Raw genomic sequence first — 21,104 nt, forward strand, 5'->3', positions numbered from 1 at the left:
TTAAAAACAGAAGCGCGACCGTTTCTTTATTAAATTATACAAAAAGGGGAGGGGAGGGGGGCAGCTGTGGGGCTCGGCCCCAACCCTGGCCCCACCCCGGCCTGGCGCTGTCTGAGAGGAGGGGATCTGAGGGAGACCCAGGGATCAGGCAGGGTAGGGATGGACAGGACATGAGGCTGGGATGCAGATGTGAGGAGGAAGAGGCTACCAGAGGGAATGGGGAGAGAGGAGGAGAGTAAAGACAGGGAAAGGAGCAATTAGGGACCAGCTGGGGAGCTCAGATGGAGCAGGTCGGGAGGTGGAACAATGGCAGAGTAAGGATGGAAGGGGCAGTGTCTGGAGAGGCGGACATGAGAAAGGCTGGGGGCAAAGAGGGTGGCAGCTCTGGTGCAGTGTCCAGAGCCAGGAGCCAGGTGAAGAGTGGCTGCACTCGTCTGTTCCCACTCCCACCTCCAGGCCCTTGAGGGGCCTCCCACCCCCAGCCCAACTGCAGGGGGGCTCATGCCGATGCCCCATTTTCTGTCTTCTGCCGCTTGGGATCCGCTTCATCCTGTGGAGGGAGAGTTGGGGTAGCTGCAAAATGGGAGCAGGACCTCCCTCTGTCCCTGCCCTGCTCCAGCCCGCCCACCACAGGGATCCAGGTCCAAGTCCAAAGGGCTCCCAGCCCCTGTTGCATCCCTGACAGCCCCTCAGGCCCCACAACCCAGCCCAAACCTCCTCTTCAGCAGCTCTCTTCAGCGCGGGCCCTTCGTCGTCATCTTCTTCTTCTTCCTCATCTGAGGAGCCAGAAACGGGTCATTGGGGAAGGGCAGGAAGCTCTGGCACAGACCCCCTGCTTCAGGTCTTCAAACCCACCCTGGCTCTTCCCTTACACCCTGCCTCCCCCGCCCCTCCCCACCTTCTTCTTCCCCTTCATCTTCCTCCTCTCCGTCCTCGGCAGTTTCTTCTTCTTCCTCCTCGGCTCCGTTCTCCTCTTCCTGCGGGAAGCCGGAGAAGGAGCGGGGTCAGGCGGGGTCAGGGGGCACGGGGAGGGCCTCCTGAGGGGCGGGGCCAGAGCCCAGGCAGGACCCGCCCCCAGGTAAGTGGAAGGTGGGAGGGGGGCTCCGAGTCTCCAGCGCCAGCACCCGCCCGCACCCGCACCGGTCCCCTCCACACCTCCACCACTTCTTTCTTTCGCTCTTTCCGGCTTGCCTTCTCCTCCACCTTCTCTTTTTTCTCCTTCAGGTCCTGCAAGAGAGAAAGAGGTCACCTTCCTGGCACCACAAACGAGCTGCAGCTGGCCCGTCACCCCATCTCCCTCCCTCGCCCCGTTCTCCCTCAGCAGTGAGCCTAGAGGAGTGAAGGAGTTGGCCAGAGGCAGAACGGAGGCCCCAGGGCCCGTAAGGCCACAAAGGGGCTGGGACCTTCCCCAAGACTCAAGGGAGGAGCAAAAGTGATGAAGACAGAGGAATGGACAGCCAAGGTAACTCTTCATCACTCCCACCAAGTTCTCCAAAACCTCACGGGCTGAAGAGTTCAGCTCAGCAAAGCAAATCCCCTCCATCTGCTCTGCCGCCCCGATGCCCCACCCCCTCTTGAGGTCCCTCCGCCTTCCTGGCCTGTCCCCTCCCGCCTTCCTGGCCTGTCCCCTCCCGCTGCCTGCCCTGCTCTGCCTTTTGTCTACCTCTGGGGCTTTTTCCTGAGTACTCACTCTCCTGGGCATCCCTCCCAGCTTCCCCCTCAGCCTCAAATGCCTTTGTTTCTCCGCCCGTGGATCCCCCTACTCCTCAGGCTCCTACTTGGCCAAAAACGCCAACATGATGCACATCTACTCCAAACCAGTTCAGTAGTTTCTTCCTCCCTACATCCTCTCCCCTGACCCTGCCATGCGCACACTGGTGTGGTACAAGGGTAGAAGTAACCCTCTCCAGGGGCGGTATCGGTAAAGGAGGATAAAGGAAACATGGAAGGGAGAGGGTATTGGACATTGTAGATAGAGAAAACAAGGTCTGTATCTGGGGTGGGATGAGAATGCAGATGGAGCAGATACCTGTGTGGAGGACCTTCCCTCCACTGCCCCCCTCCCTCTCCACCCCAGGAGCCCAGCAGACACACCTGTGATGTCCTATTCTGACATGGCAGATGGAGATGCTCATGGGTCCCTCCTCTCTGGACATCACACCAGCCCTTCCAGTTTAGATTCCAGTCCTCTTCCCACCCACCCCACCCCAAAAGCCCATGGCAGGCACCAGATCAACTGTGGATGTCCCTGTGTGATCTGATCTGGTGTTGGCGTACAACTCTGTGTATCTGATACCATGTGGATGAAGTTTTCGGTGCGAGTAGATCACCCTGGAGGGTGTGTCCTTTCTGGGCAAGGGGTTGGTTATAGAATGGTTGACCTGGAGGAACACTTGATTCCCTCTTTCCTTTAAGAGGAACACAGAACACAGGACCCTCTCACTACAGCTAGGTTTCCTCATGCCCCTTCCCTGTCCTCATTTCTTTGCCACATGGTTGATATGGCATTTCTGCTACCCGGTGGGCTTTCCCCTGCATTCTGGGCCTGGAGAACCAGGGGGGCTAGTCAGCTTCTCTCTGGGGGCCCCAGCACCAGGTCTGTGCTGCCCTGGCCTGAGTTTCCCATCTGGGCTGCTAGAGAGAGGGAGGGAGGGAGGGGAAATTATGGGAATGGGGGGAAGGGAGGCTACCAGAGACCAAAGTCCAAGGGGCCGGGCCCTCGCCTCCCCTGTCCTGTCCTGTCCTTCTGGTCACTGTCCTTCCATGATCCCTTTTCCAGGAGGGTATGTGACCTAGGTCTTGTGCTAAGCAGCTCTCTGGCCTCATTTACTCAACACAGGCACACACACTGCCACAGGCTGACACCGATTCACACACACAGCTACAGAGGAGCGCCCATGAGATCCGGAGACACATGGCCTGGGTGTTTGGGCATTCTGACACACACTCTTGAGACAGCACAAGAGCACAGTGGAGCCACTCGGTACTCACAAAGCAGCAACATGGCTCCAGAAACATCTACGTCTCCACATGCACACATGTAACTGACACGGGCAGTCCCACACACTCGCTGGATTTCAGACATACAAAGACACCTACTCAGTGAAGTCACATGCCATTGCACAGCCCATCGGAGGGCCACACCGCACACCTTGTCAGCTCTCACACGTAGCCCCTCTGCCACTGCCTTTAATCCCACTAGTTACCCCCACTCACATTTCGGGGGGCCTCTAGGAGACCTCTGTGACCTCCTCAACAACCGACCCCCCCCAAAGTCGGGCTCCCAGCCCCCAAACGCTGGCCGAATTAATTTCCCAAAGCGACACTCAGCAGGTTCCCTAGGGAAATTAGAGGAAGGCTGGAAGAGAAGCAAGGGCAAAGGGATGGAGCCAGGGAAGGGAGCTGATGAGAGCAAGGACGGCTCGATGCAGTGCCATGCAACGCGAGCTTCGGCTTTCTCGAAGGCTATTCCCGCTCCACCCCCCCTTCCGATTTTTAGGAATCCAAGAGTCTTTTAAGTGTGTGTGGTTGGGGGTGGGAGGAAGGGGAGAGGCTGTAGGGGGCTATGGAGAGAAAAAAGAGCTGAAGGCCAGTGGGGGAAGAAATGGTTCTAACGGAAGGAAAGGAGAGGAGAAAAGAGGCAGTGGCCGTCCGAGGAGAGAGGCGAGAGGCGAGAGGCGAGAGGCGGCCGGGCCTCGAGGGGAGGGGCCCGGGAGCAGCAGCCTCCCGGGAGAGTCCTGTTTACTCTGGAGAATCTCAAACCGCTTAGCAGAGGAAAGGTGAGGTCAGAATGGAAAGGGAGACGGGGACACGGGGCGCGGACAGGGCGGGCGGGGGAGGGGCGCGGCAAAGTGAGCTGCGGCGCGCTCCGACGGGAAGCGGACGGGGTAGAGGCGCGCGAGCCGGGGCCGGGGCCGCAGCCGGAGCCGCAGCCGGAGCCCGAGCCGGAGCCCGAGAGGGGTGGGGACGGCGGCGGGGGCCGGGCGCGGGCCGGGCGGCCAGGCCGGGGCCGCGGCGCGCGGCGCTCGGGAAGCTAGAGGGCGCTGGCGGGAGCCGCGCGGAGCGGGGTAGGCAGCGCCGGGCAGGGGAGAGGGGGGAGGGCGGAGCAGGGTCCGCCGGGACCCGGCGCCGGGGCAGCGTGGGGCCGTCGGGGGCGGCGTGGGGCCCGGGGCCGCGCGGAGCCCGGGGGTCGCGCCGGGTCCCGGCCGCCGCCGTCCCCGCCCGTACCTTGGCGCTCAACTCGGCCGCTGCCTCCACGCTCTTCTCCGACATGGTGCCGGGGCCGGGGCCGGGGCCGGGGCCGGGGCTGGCGGGGAGCCGGGGTCCCGGGGCCGGGACGGAGGGGCCCTGGACGGCGGAGGGGGGCCGCGGCCGGAACCTGGCGCGGTGGCGGCGGCGGCGGCGGCAGCGGCAGCGGCGGCCGCTCAGCAGGCTGGGTCTCTGGAAGAGGCGGCAGAGGCGCGCGGGGTGGGGCGGGGGTGGGTCTGGAGCGGAGACCCGCAGGGCTGCGGCCGTCCGGAGGGCGGGCGGAAGGGCGGTGCGGGCGGTGGCCGGCGCGCTCCGGCCGCGGTCGCTCGGTCCTCGGCTCGCCGCCCCCGCACAGCAGAGCTGCCGCCGACCAGCCGCTGCCGCCCCCGGGCAGGGAACCCGCTTATAAAGGCGGCGCTGCCCGACGGGAGGGGCTTCCCAGGGGTGGGGCTGGCGGGAGCGGGGAGGAGAGGAGAGGGGAGGGGGATGAAAGCGGAGGTTGGCGAGGTGGGGATAGGAGGATGAAAGCGAGGGGAGGGAGCGCGCGAGAGGCGGGAGGGAGGACAGGACCAGGAGGGGGAGATGGAGAGACTGACGGTCGCGGAGAAAGGAGTGGGGCGAGGAGGTGGGAAGGGGTGGGGTTCCTGCGGGGAGGGACCTCTCCGAATCCCGACCTACCGCCTGCCGAAGTGGAGTCTGTCTTTTGGGGGCGGACTGGAGGGATGGCCAGAATCCTACTGACCCTACCCCCCCACACACACCCCCAAGAAACCCTGAGATTTCGCCAAGGGATGGGGTGGGAGAAGCAGATGGAAAGACCGGGCAGGTATCTGAGAAACCAAAAGCTTAAAGAAGAGGAAGAGGGTGGCGGAGCTTCTTCCACATCACGCTGGCTTTCCCCTCCCGTCTTGCATCTCCTTTCTCTCGGTGGCCCTGAGAGGGGATGGGAGGGCCAAGCGGGCAGCCCACCCTCGGTCCTGCCCGAGGCTGACTTTGGTGAACCCTGCTGGGTTCCTCCCTTCCTGGATCTTTCGGAGAGATCTGGAGAAGTCAGAGGCCCTTCGGGCTCTTTCCTTCTTCCTCCATCCTGGACCGCTCTTATTCGCCCATCTCATCTCACTCATCTTTGCCTGGTCTTTCTTTTTCTCCTCATACCTGCTCATTCATCTGTACCCAGACCCCTCTGTCACAACCATTTGTCCCTTACATCTCTTGTTCATCTGTTGTCTCTTCTCCCTTCCATCTCTGACCTTGTTCTCCCTTCTCCCATACCAACTTCCTCTGTCCTCTGAGTCTGTCACCTGGCCCTGTACCTTTCACTGGTTTCCCCCAACTCCTCTTCAGGTTCCTGACTGATCTTCTACATTTTCCCTCTCTTTGCTTTTCTCTTTCCTCTGCTGCCATCTTCCCCAGCCTTTCTGGATTCTATCTGCCTCCTTTGCAAGGGGTTCAGGCCTGGAGTTCCAACCTCACTCCATCCCACTCATCCTCAGTTATCTGTGGATCATCTTGAGAAGTTTAGGGGTTTCAGGAGCTGGGTGTATTAACAGGAAGGTGGATGGGAGTGGAAGACTGGGGTTTGGAAAAAGATCTCTTTGGTGTGTGTGCACTCCCATATTTGTATATCACTGTCCTTAAAATTATTTATTTATTTATTTATTCATGAGAGAGACAGAGAGAGGCAGACATGGGCAGAGGGAGAAGCAGGCTCCCTACAGGAAGCCTGATGTGGGACTCCATCCCAGGACCTCAGGATCATGCTCAACCACTGAGCCACCCAGGCGCCCTATCATCCTTTTTATCATTTTCATTTTCTTAATAAGAAAGACACTCTGATCAATCATCATCATTTGGTATCTGAGTGCTTAAATATACCCTCTTTTGGCCCTATGGTGTGCACACCTCCCAATTTCTCTTTCTGACTCTTCCCATCAGTTTCTCAGTCCCCATCTCCTCAAAAATCTTGGAGCCCCACCCAGGTTTCTCCTAGCTGGACTCTGAACATCTTTCTCTGAGATCTTTCCATCTCTATCTCAATGTTTCTCTGACTCACTCCGTGATGTCTTTAGCAATCTCTGACCCTTTCCATCTCCGTACTCTCCTGCTTCATTTCTCTCCCTCTCCCCTCTCCTTTACCCCCCCCCCCCCAGTCTCCCTGTCTGGCTCCCTCCTGTCAGTCTCTTTCCTCTCCCTCCCACCCTCCTTTCCTCTTCCCCTACTCTACCTCCGAGCCCCGCCTGCCGTCTCGGACACCCTGCTGGGCTCTTACCCTGTTGCCCTGGTAACCGCCCCCCACTCCGGTCACCTCCACTCCCTTCCCCCCCTCCAATCACCGCCGCGGACAACCTCCATCCACCTTCCTCCTATTTTTCCTGAGAGCCAATAGAAACCCTGTTGCCAGGTGGAATGCTCATTTGAATCAGCCAATCCAGGAGTCTAACTACTTGCCCTGCCTTATATGGGGATTTGAGGAGGGCCACTCCCCCCAATCCAGCCCCACAGGGGACAAGCCGGTCCACTGTGCTTTCTCCCCGCCCTGGAAAGAGGCTGGGACCCTCCCAGTTACCCTTGTATAAGGCCTGGCCTCCCATTTCCCTAACTGGGACCACCAGGGTCAGTGTGGGGAGAGGGGCCGGGCTGTGGGCTGAGCCTCCGGGCTGGGGGTGGGAATGAGGTGTGATTAGGAAGGGGAGGCGGAGGGAGCCGGGAATTTTGCCCAGGGAGGGGTGTCTGGGAGCGGAGGCAGCTGCAGTGGAAAATTCCAGGGAGATGGAGAGGCAGAGAATGGGAATCCTGCCCCAAGGCCCAAGGGAGTGCCTTGAGAATCTAAGAGTTTGGACACCAGGGTCCCCGGAGACCACAGGAAAAAGATCCAGGAAACAGAAGGCTTGGATCTAATTCCCTTCCTCCATGAGAGAAGCATCTCTTCTCCTTTCCCGCCTGACTGGACAGCAGACCGGGTCTCCTGAAGTCTTGGCTTCCTGAGAAAGAAGCTAGAAGTGGAACTTGGGATGAATTTGAAGCAAGTGGGATGCTGAAAGCCTAACCCCATACTCTTGAGGGTTAGTCTCTGGGCCTCTGGGGCCAGTGGGGTAACATGATGCTAGCTCGTTTTTTTTGTTTGTTTGTTTTGGTTTTTTTTTTTTTTTTTTTTTACTTCTTTACAGAGAACTGTTTCTGAGACCTTGTAGAGGCTTGCCTGTTCCTAGAGTTCCATTCCTCCTCAGTCCAACTGAGAATTCTCCCAGTAGTTGAATGGGGAAAGCTGGTGCTCCTTACACATTTTCTGGAGGTGGGGAAAAGGAAGCCAGGTGAGAACAAAGGAGGCATGAGCCCCCAAGGGAAACCGTGGCTTCTGGCCTGACCTCCTAGAAATTTCCTTCACTCCCGTGTGGAAGGTGTTCAATTCTAATTACTGCCATCTCATCTTAAGTGAATTCTTCTTTATCTCCAGCTTCCGGAGGAGCTTTTGCAGTTTGCCTATTTATCTGATAAGTGCTAGGGAAGGCCTAGTGATCCCTGAAGCCCATGGGACAGCAGAAGCCTGAAAGTTGAACCTCCCTGCTCCTCACTGTACTTTTGTAGCCCCTTTCCACTTACAGTATAACTTATTTTCTATTCCTCATTTTTCCTTTTTTTTTTTTCTTTTTTAATCTTTTCAAAACTCAAGTCAGTGGACTTGAGAGTTGAGGGACCCCTAGAGAGAGGTCTAAACCCACCCAAGTTTGATCATGTTTGAGTTGGTTGCCTGCAGGAATGTTCCTTAAGAAAGCCTCTTCATAACACGTCCATCAGGGGTCACATTGTACACATCCTCACCACATTCCATGCACTTTTAAGTAGAGGTGAGCTTTTTTTCATGCTAAGCTTTCTTTTTGCCCCTTTACCAAGCTTGAACTCTTGGACTTCAACAAACAGGGAGCTCTTCCTCTGTGCCAGACACAGTGCTATGTTACAGAGACATAGCTGAAAGAGAGATGATCCCTGCCCTTAAGGAATAGGTGGAGACAGCTCAAAGTACAGCCTAAAAAGAGACATGTATCTAGCACTCTTTCCACCAGGCAGCACACTGTCTCCACCATACACTTTTCTAGAAAGCCTCCAAGATCTCTCCTGATTTCGCAAATCCTTATCCATTGTTCCCAACTCCCAACAGCCTCCCTTGGTTCCTCCACCCTTACTGATTGTCTCCTCTTGTGCCTAATACCTAGCAAGATGCCAGGCACCAAAGAGGAAGAGCTCAATAAATCATTGACTTCCTACCTCTGACACACCATGGTGGACTCATTCTCAGTGCCCTGTCAACCTTCTTTCTTTGAGTAGGCCAGGAAAACACTTGCTTGTCTCTCTGACTTGGGATCTTCTAACTAGTGATGTCCTGGTGGCCACTGTCTTTTATGCTATCATCGTCACAACCAGACGTTGTACGTATGGCTTGCCTACTTCCCCATGAATCTTCTCCCCAACGAAAAGAATTGGTTTTGCCATCCTACATCTCCTCCAGATTTGCTGATTGGCTTTATAATTCTCCATGCCCTCTTCCTGACCTCCTTCACTTTTAGATGAAGCATAGCTGCCACTGCCCAACCCTCTACTGCCCTCCTTTCAATTTCTCCTCCATGTGCACTCTTCAGAAAGCCTTCACAGGCCTTCAGAAAAGTCTGGAAGGAAGATCACATTTATAGGTGTTTCCTGGCTCTCTCCAATAGCACTTATTGTGATGATAGAAATATTCTATATCCACACTTTTCGTACAGTGGCCATTGGCCACGTGTGGTTACTGAACACTTGAAATGTGGCTAAGGAACTGCATTTTTTAATGTTATTCAATTTTAATTAAATTTAAATAGCTACAAAAAAATAAATTTAAATAGCTACATGTGGCTACTGGCCACCATATTGGACAGCACCGCTTTAGACCTCACCATAAACTGTCTCTTCTTTTTCCACATTCTTACCTTTCTCCATCCCCTTTGTTCTTTTTTTTAATTTTTTTTAAGATTTTATTTATTCATTCATGAGAGACACACAGAGAGAGAGGCAGAGACACAGGCAGAGGGAGAAGCAGGCTCCGGACGTGGGACTCGATTCCGGGTCTCCAGGATCAGGCCCTGGGCTGAAGGCGGCGCTAAACCGCTGAGCCACCCGGGCTGCCCCATCCCCCGTGTTCTGCAGGTAGAATGGCAAGAGCAACTCTGGCTGCCGTGAAGGTCACGTGGGCCAGTGTTGTCCAGTACTTTACCATAGGTGCGAGTCTGTTCAGGGTTTCCAAAGTTTTACAGATTAAACAGACTCTGTGGCTGAGGCAGAGAACAGAAAGTAGAAATATAAAGTCTAGAGGAGAGGCTACCAGGAGTGCCAGCTAGATACTCATTTTGCCCAGAGGGTAAAAGCCTGCAGTAACCAAGAGAAGGCAATGACAGTGTTGCCTGAATCCTTCCCAGTGACTCCAGTCTCCAAGGTCCTGTCCTTACTTTTCACACTCTCCCTTAGCGGTTCCACATGGATTTGCCTGGTTTTCAGCGCCATTGCCAGGAGAAACCTCCAACACCAATACTCTCAAACCTCTATCTCTAGGCCTGGGACTCCTTCCCTGCTGGTCATCAATCCCTGGATCCCCTGGGACTCCTCAAACCCCACATGACCCAGATGAGATTCTCTCACTTTCTAGTTCAGGAAATGGCACTGTCCTCCACCCATTCATTCCTGCCAGGGGGTCATCCAAGACCACCTTTTCTATCCCTCCCCAGCTCCTCCACATTTGACTTTCTAAAGATTCCTTGAGTGTTCCCCTTCTCTCCAAACTCAAGCCCTGTCTCTGCTCCAGGGGTCAACTTCACTTGCTGACTTTAAATTCACGAGGGCTTTCTTTCTTATTTCCTTTTCTTTTTTTATTTGAGAAACAGAACACAAGCAGGAGGAGGGACAGAGGGAAAAGGAGAAGCAGACCCCTCGCTGAGCAGAGAGCCAGATGTGGGATGTGATCCCAGGGTCCGGGGATCATGACCTGAGATAAAGGCAGACCCTCAACCAACTGAGCCACTCAGGCGTCCCTTCATGACAGTTTTCACCCATGATTTAAGAATTTTTGTATCGGGGGATCCCTGGGTGGCGCAGCAGTTTGGCGCCTGCCTTTGGCCTGGGGCGCGATCCTGGAGACCCGGGATCGAATCCCACGTCGGGTTCCCGGTGCATGGAGCCTGCTTCTCCCTCTGCCTATGTCTCTGCCTCTCTCTCTCTCTCTCTCTCTGTGACTATCATAAATAAATAAATAAAAAGAATTTTTGTATCGGAACACCTGGGTGGCTCAGCAGTTGAGCATCTGCCTTCAGCTCAGGTGGTGATCGTGGGGTCCTGGGATTGAGTCCTGCATCAGGATCCCCACAGGGAGCCTACTTCTCCCTCTGCCTCTGCCTCTCTCTGTGTGTCTCTCATGAATAATTTTTTTTAATTAAAAAAAAAAAGAATTTTTGTATCTTCAGCACTTATCTCTCTACCTGGTATATTGTAGAAGCTCAAAAATGTTTCCGGAAATGCATAAGCTGACTTTCTTCCTAAAATACAAATAGACTAAAAACTAAACTAAATATAATATAAATAGACTGTTGTCATTTCTCTACATAAAATTTTTTTTAAGATTTTATTTATTTAAAAAAAAAAGATTTTATTTATTTAAAAAAAAGTATTTATTTATTAGAGAGAGAGAGAGAGAGAGAGAGCACATGTGCAGGGGCAGAGGGAAAGGGAAAAGCACTCTCCTGCTGAGCAGGGAGCCCAATGCGGGGCTGGATCCCAGGTCTGTCACACAGGTAGCACAAACTTTGATCCTTAATGTCCATGTTCTACACAATGTGTTCTGCCTCTTTCTGGATGTTTTCTTGAAAAGATCAGACAATAAGAAGTTCTTAAAACTTAAAACTTCCCATTCTAATGCAGACTACTTACATTAGCATATCCACTCAAGGTGGTCTAACAACTACTATAATATGATCAAACTGCGCATGGAATTCACTTATTTCTACATCTCCTCCTACTTGAGGTAGGTAACTGCTAAAGTAAGACTGAGTCAGTTATCCTGTGTAGCCACATCTATCTTACAGCTAGACACAATTTCGATATATTCTCAAACCCCTACTTGTATGTTCTCAGTACAGTGTGGCAGGAAGAATGATCATTTCTTTCTCATTTTAGGTGCCCAGATCAAAAAATCTGAGTCCTTCTTGACTCTTCTTCCTCACACTGCATCCATCCATCAGCACATTCTGTTAGTTCTGTCTTCAAAATATATCTACAATCTGACCACTCCTCTTCTGCTGCCTTTTTTTTTTTTTTTTTTTTTTTTTAAGATTTTTAATTTACTTATTCACAAGAGATACAGAGAGAGGCAGAGACATAGGCAGAGGGAGAAGCAGGCTCTATGCAAGGAGCCGGATGCGGGACTGGATTCTGGGACTCAGGGATCACACCTTGGGCCAAAGGCAGAGGCCCAACTGCTGAGCACCCAGGCATCTCTCCTCTGCTGTTTCCAATCTACTTTAAGGCACCAGAGGGGGCCCCTGGCTGGCTCAGCGGTTGAGCACGTGCCTTTGGCTCAGGACATGATCCTGGGGTCCTGGGATTGATTGAGTCCTGCATTGGGCTCCCCACAGGGAGCCTGCTTCTCCCTCTTCCTCTGTCTCTACATCTCTGTGTCTCTTATGAAATAAAATCTTTTTTTTTTTTAGATGTTATTTACTCATGAGAGACACAGAGAGAGGCAGAGACAGAGGCAGAGGGATAAGCAGGCTCCCTGTGGGGAGCCCAATGCAGGACTCAATCCCAGGACCCCAGGATCACGTCCTGAGCTGAAGGCACATGCTCAACCGCTGTGCCACCAGGGCATCCCGAAATGAAATCTTAAAAAAAATATAAGTAAGGTGCCACAGGGTCTCACCTGGACTATGGCAACAGCATGCCAATAGATCTTTGTTTCTGCTGTTGTCCCCCCAATCGTCTATTCTTCATCCAACGGCCAGAATGATCCTTTTGTTGGTCTTACAAAGTCCCACGTGATCTGGCTTCCTTCTTTGTGACTTTGTCTCTTATTACTGCTCTTCCTTTCATTCACATCAGTTTAGACACATTGAACACACTAAACATACTTCTGCCTCAGGGCCTTTGTACTTATTGTTTTCTCTATCCAGAATGCTCTCACCTCAGCTTTTCTGAGCTTATTAGTTCTCCTCTTCAATGTAATCTTATCAGTGACGACTTCCCTCATCATCCTAAAAAGCAATCACCACTTCTCAACTATTTACCTATTACTCTATTCCTCTTTCTACCTTGCTTTATTTTTCTCTATGTCACTACTGTATCTCCAGAGCCAGGATTATTACCTGACACATAGTAGGCATTCAATAAATATTTGTTGAGTGGATATGGATATGAAAACAAGCTGAAAAGTTGATTTTTAAAAATCCTCAAGTCACTTTTTTAAGATTTTATTTATTTATTCATGAAAGACACAGAGAGAGACATCGGCAGAGGGAGAAGCAGGGTCCCTGCGGGGAGCTCGATGTGGAACTGGATCCCAGGACCCCAGGATCACGACCTGAGCCGAAGGCAGCATCTCAACCACTGAGCCACCCAGGTGCCCTTCAAGTCACTTTTTAATCTTACTTACCTGGTGTCCGCAGTAAAACTCACTCTAAGGGTACCTTAGCACTAATTTTCAGGCTTTTCCTCTCTTCCCCTATACCTATGCCCATTTACATACACACATACACTCAGTCACACCCATTCACTTTGGCTCAGGCAGGAAATCCAGTCTCCCCTAACTCACACATCATTTTGCCCCTTCTTCATGCCGTTCCAATATCCAACTATCCTGGGAATGCCCTAAATGTGTGACCTCACATCTAAAGAGGGTTCATCTCACCTGCACCCCGATGTTTATAGCAGCAATGTCCACAATAGCCAAACTATGGAAGGAGCCTCAGTGTCCATCGAAAGATGAATAAAGAAGATGTGGTCTACGTATACAATGGAATATTCCTCAGCCATTAGAAACGACAAATACCCACCATTTGCTTCGACATGGATGGAACTGGAGGGTATTATGCTGAGTGAAATAAGTCAATCGGAGAAGGATAAACATTATATGGTCTCATTCATTTGGGGAATATAAAAAATAGTGAAAGGGAATAAAGGGGAAAGGAGAAAAAATGAGTGGAAATATCAGAAAGGGAGACAGAACATGAAAGACTCCTAACTCTGGGAAACGAACTAGGAGTGGTGGAAGGGGAGGTGGGCAGGGGGGTGGGGGTGACTGGGTGGCGGGCACTGAGGGGGGCACTTGATGGGATGAGCACTGGGAGTTATTCTATATGTTGGCAAATTGAACACCAATAAAAAATAAATTTATAAAAAAAAAAATAAAAGAGGGTTCATCTTCTGGCCCAGCTCTACTCTCACAAGGACTTTCTGACTTTGGCTCCATCAGATAGAGCAGTGAACACGTAAGAAACACATTGTTCCTCTTCCTTCCCCAAATCCTATCCTCCTTGTGTTAAACCTCACTCCTGGCAGGGCTCACTCGCCATCCTACATCTTCTCATATACGGGACACTCCAGTGACTGAGAAATTTTTGTTCTTCAGAGTTCACCGGACAAGGAAGGAAAGAAGGAAGAACGGGAGAGAGAGACAGGAAATGGAAGGGACGGAAGGCAAGAGAGAAAGGGAGACAGACACAAACTCTGGTTGTGAGGGACATAAAGGTTACTCGTAAAATTATATTCCTTCCATTTTTGGAGTGGATGGTTGACTTTGTGCTATGTCTCTGGGGACTCTGAAAATGAGCTCTTGCACTTCCTTCTTCATCCCCACCCAGTCAAGAATTTCTTTTTAACCTCAGACAAAGCCCAGGTTTGGAGCTTTCCCTTCTAGTTCGAAGCTAAGCTGTAATTTGTAAATTCTCCTAGGAGAGGTAATACACTGATTTAAAATCAGGCAAAGGTAAATATGACTGGTATCTGATTCTTTGGTTTTCCAAGGAAGAGAAGAAAGGCTTCTAGGGGGCAGCCCCGGATGGCTCAGCGATTTAGCGCTGCCTTCAGCCGAGGGCGTGATCCTGGAGACCCAGAATCGAGTCCTGCATCGGGCTCCCTACATGGAGCCTGCTTCTCCCTCTGCCTGTCTCTCTGCCTCTCTCTCTCTCTATGTCTATCATGAATAAATAATAAATAAAATCTTAAAAAAAATAAAATAAAGGTTTCTAGGTCCCTAAAAGCAGTAGGTAGACAGCACCAGGCAATGGAAAAAGAAAAAAGGAGGAGGCCAGAAGCTGAGTTTTATCTCCTACCCAATTTGGTGAAGGTTGGACATAATGGAATGAGAAGGAAGAAGCTGGAAGGTGAGGAATCACACTTAGTTGAGTCTGGGCCACAGAACTCTGAGAGAAAACCTGATCACATGTCAACTGCCTTAGAGGCAAAAGGAAAAGGGGCAGATGCAGAGTGGAATGTCCAGAGATAAAGGATCTGGAGAAAAAATTTAAAAGACTTGACTAAGTCTCTTCCCCCAGAAATATCAACGAAAAGCAAATTTTCTTTTATCCTGTCTTTATCTTTCTTTGGTTTTGCCAGCCCGGCAGCTTCCAAATTATCACTGTTCCCCTCTGTCTCCACTATTGTTTTTCCCTCACTAATAATGATCGCGTCCAAAGAAACCTGAGAAGCCCTGCTCCCGGTACCTTTTCCTGAGTCACCTGGGACCCCCCTCCTCCTTCACCCCTAGGGAAGTATTGGGAACAAGTCTTTGGCATTGTTGGGCTCCACAGAGCGCTAATATGGCTAGCAGCCAGAGTAAAGAACCAGGGAGAGCTAGAGTTTGGATGAGTCTGGTTTAAAGTCCATCGTAGACCGTCCAAATTCTCCTGACACCCTGGGGGAGGGCCCTTCTCTCCAGTTGGGCCAGATTTTATGCAAGACATTTAGTATGTCAAAGTTTCAGTCTTTGGCCCTGGCCTTCTGGGTCTGATTCCAGCTCCGCCCCTGGGTGATCCTGGTTAACGGAGCTCTCCACCCCTTCCTTCTCCCAAACTTTAGACCCTCGACCCACCTACCTGACTAGAGGCAGGAAAGATCAGAGCGGGACTGGGAGCTCCTGGGAACACAGCAGTGAGAGAAAAGCAAGGGGAGAAACCGGCATTCCACGAAACGATTTCAGAACGACAACCTTTGCCCAGGCCGACCCTGCGCGCGGAGGACCGAGGGTCCGGGAGCAGGGCCAACGGCAGCTCCCGAAGCCCCGCCGTTCCAGACCGGCCGAGGAGCGCCACCTGGCGGCCGGCCCGCCCACCCCGCATTCTCTCCCGCCCGCCGAGTTCTGGAAGCCGGAGCCAGACAGGGGCCGAGCGGTCACCTCCCCTGCGACGTCAGCCCGAGGGCCCCGCCCCTGCTTGGAACTCGCCTCCCCCCGACAGGACGGGCCGCGGCGCCTCCCCCGCGAGGCGGCTGCCCTGCCTCCCCCCCGGGCCGAACGCCGCCGGGGGAGAAAATCTGCTTAATATTCCCCCCAGGATCCGCCCCACGTCGTCGCCCGCGGGGAGCCGCCCCTCCCCCCGGCACCTGCCCCCGGGCTCTTCCTTCCCCGCAGGGAACGTGCCGCACCGCCCCGTCCCGCCCCGAGCCTCACGAGGCGGGGCGCCCCGCTCTTCCCCGCACCCCCACGGGGCGCCTCCTCCTGGCCACAGGGCCCGAGTCCAGCTGGGGATGAGGCCCCCTCCCCTAGCCCCCGAGGACCCCGCCGCCCGAGCGGCCCCGGCCCCAGCCCCAGCCCCAGCCCCAGCCCCAGCCCCTCGCTCGCCGGTGGGCGGAGCTCCGCGGGCCCGGCCCCGGGGCGGGCCGTCCCCCCGTGACGTCACTTCCGCCCGGGCCTGGCCGCGGTTCGGGCTCCGCGGGCCGTGGGGGGGTACGGAGGTGGCAGCCGTGGGAGGAGGCGGCGCGGGAGGCCGAGGAGAGCCAGCCCGGACCAATCCCGCGTCCCGGGCCGCAACCCCCGAGCCTGCAGCGCACAGAGAGGCGAGACCGGCCGGATGGGCCGCTGAGCCCGGATCGGGGACCGGTGAGGCTCGAGCGGCGCGGGCAGCCGGCGGCAGGAGCGGGCCCGCGGAGCTGCGGGTCTGGGAGCCTGGGAGGCGGGGAGGGGAGGGGGCCGGGCCTGCCGCTCCTGCTCGCCGGGCGGGGAGGCGGGGGCCGGGGGCCGGGGGCAGCGGTGGGGATAGTGAGGCCCGCCGGGGGGAGGCCCGGCTGCGGCTGGGGTGAGGAGGGGGCGAGGTGGCCGGGGTCATTGCTGGGGCGAGGGCCGGCCCCCGAGATTCGCATCCGAAGCCGTGGCGTCGGGGAAGGGGGCGTGCTTCTGGCCGGGGCTTCGGGGAGAGGCTGGCTGAGTGGGGGAGGCAGAAAACTGCGAGGCTGGGAAAAATTTTCCACAGCCCTCCTCGAGAGGTTTGAAGAGCCCTAATCTCCCTTGAGGGTGGTGTCCAACACCGCCTGGAGAAGGGGCTCACTGGAGTTTGTGGGGGTCGGTTACAGCATTTGCAAGGGACAGTGTTCTGAGAGTCCCTACACTGAGCCGGGTGTGCAAAAGCCTGGCTGCCTCCGAGTATCTGAGCCTCCACATCTTTACAGTGTGGAGCCCCCTGGAGCTAAAATCAGGATGTTCCGCTTCATGAGGGACGTGGAGCCGGAGGATCCCATGTTCCTGATGTGAGTATTCCCTCCCCCTCCTGTTCTAGAGCGCTCATCCTACTCCACTTCGGGTCTCTAAGTAGTTCAGACAGACATCTGGGTTCCCATTGCTGGCATTGGTTGGAACTAGCTGGATACTCTGCTTCAGCTCCAGCTTAGGGGAGGAAATAGGCATCTGTGCCACCTTCTCCCTTGGACTTTTCTTTTTTGTGGGGGAGGAAGGTGTTGACTGTCCCTTCTGCCATCTACACTGTATACTCACTTCCACAGGGACCCCTTTGCTATTCACCGTCAGCATATGAACCGAATGTTGTCAGGTGGCTTTGGATACAGCCCCTTCCTCAGCATCACAGATGGCAACATGCCCGGGGCCAGGCCTGCCAGCCGTAGGATGCAGGTAATGATGCCGAGACATACCCAACACCCAAGGAAATGCTGGAGGGTGGCTAATAAAGTCCTTGATTTCTCTTGCACTTCAGCCAACTTAGCAAGTGGAATGATCATTTTTAGGAGTTGGGGAAGGGGTCTGGCAAAAGGGCTTTGTGATCCCCTTTTGAGAGGAGGATGGAAGAAAAAAAAAAAGCTGAGACCATGCACTTGGTTTGGGACTGTAGTGACATAGGACGTGGTCTTTAATTTGTTCTTTATGTTTTCCTGTAGGCTGGGGCTGTCTCCCCCTTTGGGATGCTGGGAATGGTGAGTCCTAATGTCCTCGTGTCCTTCCATTCTCAGACACACTCTATATCCTTAGATGTTATTTCCAAATGTGGCTCTCTGGAACAGCCTTATGGGTAACCCTAAAATCTTTTTATAGTGTTCATAAAGCTCTGGGTCTGTTGTGTGCTGAGTTCTGTGGGTTAAAGATGCTAACTTACTGATTCCTCCATTCTAAGAGCCACACCTATTAGGAAAATGTAATTGCCTAGCAAAGTTTGTCGTTCTGAGGATGGAGATGGAGTCGAAGGGCCAACCGAGATGGCTTTTAGAAGTTTGCTGTTGCTGTTTTTATGGTTTTATGCCCAACCCTTTTGTGGGTTAGAATCTATTTACTTGGGTGTGCTTCCTAAAGATAGGAGGAAATAGGACAGTTGGGAGAAAGCAGATTGGATCAGAGAAGCTGTAGAGACTGAGGAGGAAGGCAGCATGCGCAGGGAGGGAGATGTGAAGGGGAACACCCCCTGTTCTGGTCGCGCTGAGGAAGAGACAGAGCAGTGGCTCCATGTGAAGAAGAGAAAGGGAATGTGTAGCCACGTGTCTGTCTAGCGGGTACCTAAAGATAATCTGAGTTCTGACTGTGCTTTCCTGACTCTGTTTTCCATCTCTTTGCTGCAGTCGGGTGGCTTCATGGACATGTTTGGAATGATGAATGACATGATTGGGAACATGGTGAGGCTCTTACCCCATATGCTTTTGTACTCTTGTTCTCGGTGATAGCTGGCAACACCTTGAGTCCTTTGAGGCAGGAACAGGGAAGAGTGTGCTGGTGAAGGAAGGGCTGGAGCTAGATAAAGTCATGGAGCCCGGAGAGCACTGGGTTCCCTTATCTGCTCTCATGCCTGAGTATGAAGCAGCAGCAGCAGTCTCATGAAGTGTGCAATTAAGGCTCCGTCTTATTTATTGTTGGGCTCCAAGGAATTTGGGGGTTACTGATGAGTCCTGACATTTTCTTGGCTCCCCCGTGCTGTGAGAAAGACAGGGACAAGAACAGGCAGCTGAAGTGTGGTGTGGGATTCCTTCTCCAGAGGGACCATTCAGTCCTGTGGTACCTTTTCCTCCTCAGGAACATATGACAGCAGGAGGCAATTGCCAGACCTTTTCATCCTCCACTGTCATCTCCTACTCCAATACGGGTGATGGCGCCCCCAAGGTCTACCAGGAGACATCAGAGATGCGCTCGGCACCAGGCGGGGTGAGTTGGGCAGCTTCTCACCTCCCAGAGAAGGCAGCACTGAAGGCTGCAGGCAGCAGCCCTGCCTTCCTTTCTCAGGACTGGGCTGGGGGTGGTTTGCTGTCCTGGTGTGGTGTGGCCAGGGCTTCGGAAGGGGTGGCTGAGGGCTGTGTTCTCCCCCATCCCAGATCCGGGAGACTCGGAGGACCGTGCGGGACTCAGACAGTGGGCTAGAGCAGATGTCCATTGGGCACCACATCCGAGACCGGGCCCACATCCTCCAGCGCTCCCGAAACCACCGCACGGGGGACCAGGAGGAGCGGCAGGATTATATCAACCTGGATGAGAGTGAGCCTCCTTCCTGCACATCACCCTTCTGACCTCTGGACCAGTAGCCACTGGTCCAGTTCCTGTGAGCTAGGAGATAAAAACTTTTGTTCCCTACCTCTGTAGATATTTCTTGGCAAAGTTATTGGGGGGGGCCCACTTCTTACCTCGCTTGAGCCTTGTCATCTTCAGGGGCTAAGTCAGATGCTGGCAGGGTCAGTTCTTTCCTTTCTCCTCCCCCTTTTTTTTCCAAGTCAACAAATATTCATCAAATACTTGATAAATGTGTACATGGGACTATGCTCCTTAACTTAATAATATCCCCTTCCTGATATCCTTCTTCAGTAGCCCTATCTTGGGCTTGTTGGTGGCTTCCATATTAGGATAGCTATGGGCTCTCAGCTAGCAGAACCATATTGAACCCTGAGTTAGGGAGAAAAGAAATTTTTCTTTATGCTGCTCCCCCTCAACATATCCCCCCCACAACATAACACTTTCAGCCTTTGCCCTGTTTCTTCACCTGAGAAGGCCATGGCTCACTCTTGGCACTTGATTCCAGAAGCCAGCCTGTGCGTTTAGTAAGTGTCACGCCTGGTCTCTGTGCTCCTCAGGTGAAGCCGCAGCATTCGATGATGAATGGCGGAGGGAGACATCCCGATTCCGGCAGCAGCGCCCCCTGGAATTTCGGAGGCATGAGGCTTCAGGTGGTGGGGGACGAAGGGCTGAGGGGCCGCCCCGCCTGGCTATCCAGGGCCCCGAGGATTCCCCCTCCCGACAGTCACGCCGCTATGACTGGTGAGGGCCCTAGGCCTTCAGCCTCTCCTGTAAGTACCGAGGGGGAGACTTGTAAGGTGTAGAGCACGGAAGGGGGTGGAGGAGCCGACCTGTGCACCTTCCTCTGCAGGGAGGTGTTGCCTTTAGTGGTACAAGTTTTCACTGGTGTGGAAAGAAGAATGCTCTCGCTGGAACAGGGGATTAAACCCAACTCCCGGCTTTTGTCTTTGTTTTGACTTGTGCTCTTCTCTCTTCCTCTTCCAGGTACAGGCTGAGAGGCTGAAGAATCATCCCCTGAAATAACATTTTCCTTTCCAACTCCCACTCCCAGTTTAATATTAAATTAACAGGCAAGCTGGCCCCCACCTCTCCCTGGGGGTCTCAGGGAGGACCTTTCATTGCCCCGTTTACCTACTTTCTCCTTCTTTAATCCCCTACCACGATGACTCCATTTCTCCTGTGTCTGCTAACTTGATTTTTCATTCTGCTGCTCCATCTTTGAATCTCCTTACCTGCCCCATTCTACCCTTGCCATGCATTGGAGGGGCTTTGGGGGTGAGCTCTGGGTTTAGGGGCTTACTCCATCCTTCACCCACCCTGGATCTTTGCCCACCTCCACCTCAGATCCCCTGCTGCAGGGTCCATAGCCCTCATCTAGGGCTGTGTGGAGGGAGAGGACTGGCTCCCCACCCTTCCTCCCTACCCACCCCCTGCACATCACAGAAATCTTCCCCACACCCTTCTCTGCCTTTATTTTTTGATTCGTGCAACTTGTAACTAGGTGTTTATGGAATAAAGGAGAATGGAAAAAAGACCAAGTGGGATTCTTGTTTTACTTTTGATCTTTACCCTGTTCGGTTTTACCTCGCCTGCTGTCCCCCAGGCCCCTTCTTACATTCCCTCTGTCTCCATGTGTGGCCTTCCTAACTTGAGCTCAAGCCCAGTACCTCCGTGGTAATGACAGTGGGACTGCCGGAGCCCCAGCAGAAGAGAAACAGTGGCAGCACTCATCTGCACTAGGCTGGCGGGGGGCAGGGGGTAGGGAACACTAGCAGCTGCCTTGCTGGCTGTCTCCCCTGCTTTTGCTACACCTCACACGTCTGGGGGGAACGTAGAGCATATCTCAGAGGCATCTGAG

At 53.7% G+C, this 21,104-nt stretch overlaps 3 protein-coding genes across 5 annotated transcripts in view; 1 reads left to right on the forward strand and 2 right to left on the reverse strand.

The window, feature by feature from the left end:
- Positions 1-16,577, reverse strand: PTMS (parathymosin). Its single transcript, XM_077871798.1, has 7 exons — positions 15,698-16,577; positions 15,464-15,613; positions 4,228-5,093; positions 1,156-1,227; positions 899-977; positions 715-776; positions 1-550 (listed from the first exon to the last, which is right to left on the reverse strand). The coding sequence occupies exons 1-7, from the start codon at positions 16,575-16,577 to the stop codon at positions 500-502; spliced, it is 2,160 nt and encodes a 719-aa protein (XP_077727924.1). The 3' UTR covers positions 1-499.
- Positions 16,211-20,683, forward strand: MLF2 (myeloid leukemia factor 2). 2 transcript variants are annotated; one of them, XM_077871278.1, is made up of 9 exons: positions 16,211-16,351; positions 16,918-16,995; positions 17,248-17,374; positions 17,638-17,673; positions 18,310-18,363; positions 18,758-18,886; positions 19,054-19,213; positions 19,804-20,016; positions 20,231-20,683. In XM_077871278.1, the coding sequence occupies exons 2-8, from the start codon at positions 16,946-16,948 to the stop codon at positions 19,989-19,991; spliced, it is 744 nt and encodes a 247-aa protein (XP_077727404.1). In that variant the 5' UTR covers positions 16,211-16,351; positions 16,918-16,945; the 3' UTR covers positions 19,992-20,016; positions 20,231-20,683. The 2 variants fall into 2 exon arrangements, with proteins under 2 accessions (XP_077727404.1, XP_077727405.1); XM_077871279.1 differs by lacking the exon at positions 18,310-18,363.
- COPS7A (COP9 signalosome subunit 7A) overlaps positions 17,575-21,104 on the reverse strand; it is a 27,594-nt gene continuing 24,064 nt past the window's right edge. For both annotated transcript variants that reach the window (XR_013364370.1, XR_013364369.1), the window contains one exon: positions 17,575-20,260. The gene's annotated coding sequence lies outside the window, so the exon portion shown is untranslated. The remainder of the gene's footprint in view (positions 20,261-21,104) is intronic.

Source organism: Canis aureus, chromosome 25, assembly GCF_053574225.1.
Source record: "Canis aureus isolate CA01 chromosome 25, VMU_Caureus_v.1.0, whole genome shotgun sequence".
NCBI lineage: Eukaryota > Metazoa > Chordata > Mammalia > Carnivora > Canidae > Canis > Canis aureus.

Excerpts from the sequence above, each read along its gene's own strand:
- PTMS (XM_077871798.1), bottom strand. The coding sequence starts at position 16,577 with ATGACCCCGGCCACCTCGCCCCCTCCTCACCCCAGCCGCAGCCGGGCC. Across the intron at positions 5,094-15,463 it reads CAGGGTCGGCCTGGGCAAAG|CTTTTGGTTTCTCAGATACC; the intron begins GTTGTCGTTCTG and ends CTCTTCTTTAAG. Across the intron at positions 1,228-4,227 it reads CGGCCGAGTTGAGCGCCAAG|GACCTGAAGGAGAAAAAAGA; the intron begins GTACGGGCGGGG and ends TCTCTCTTGCAG.
- MLF2 (XM_077871278.1), top strand. The coding sequence starts at position 16,946 with ATGTTCCGCTTCATGAGGGACGTGGAGCCGGAGGATCCCATGTTCCTG. Across the intron at positions 17,375-17,637 it reads CTGCCAGCCGTAGGATGCAG|GCTGGGGCTGTCTCCCCCTT; the intron begins GTAATGATGCCG and ends GTTTTCCTGTAG. Across the intron at positions 17,674-18,309 it reads CCTTTGGGATGCTGGGAATG|TCGGGTGGCTTCATGGACAT; the intron begins GTGAGTCCTAAT and ends TCTTTGCTGCAG.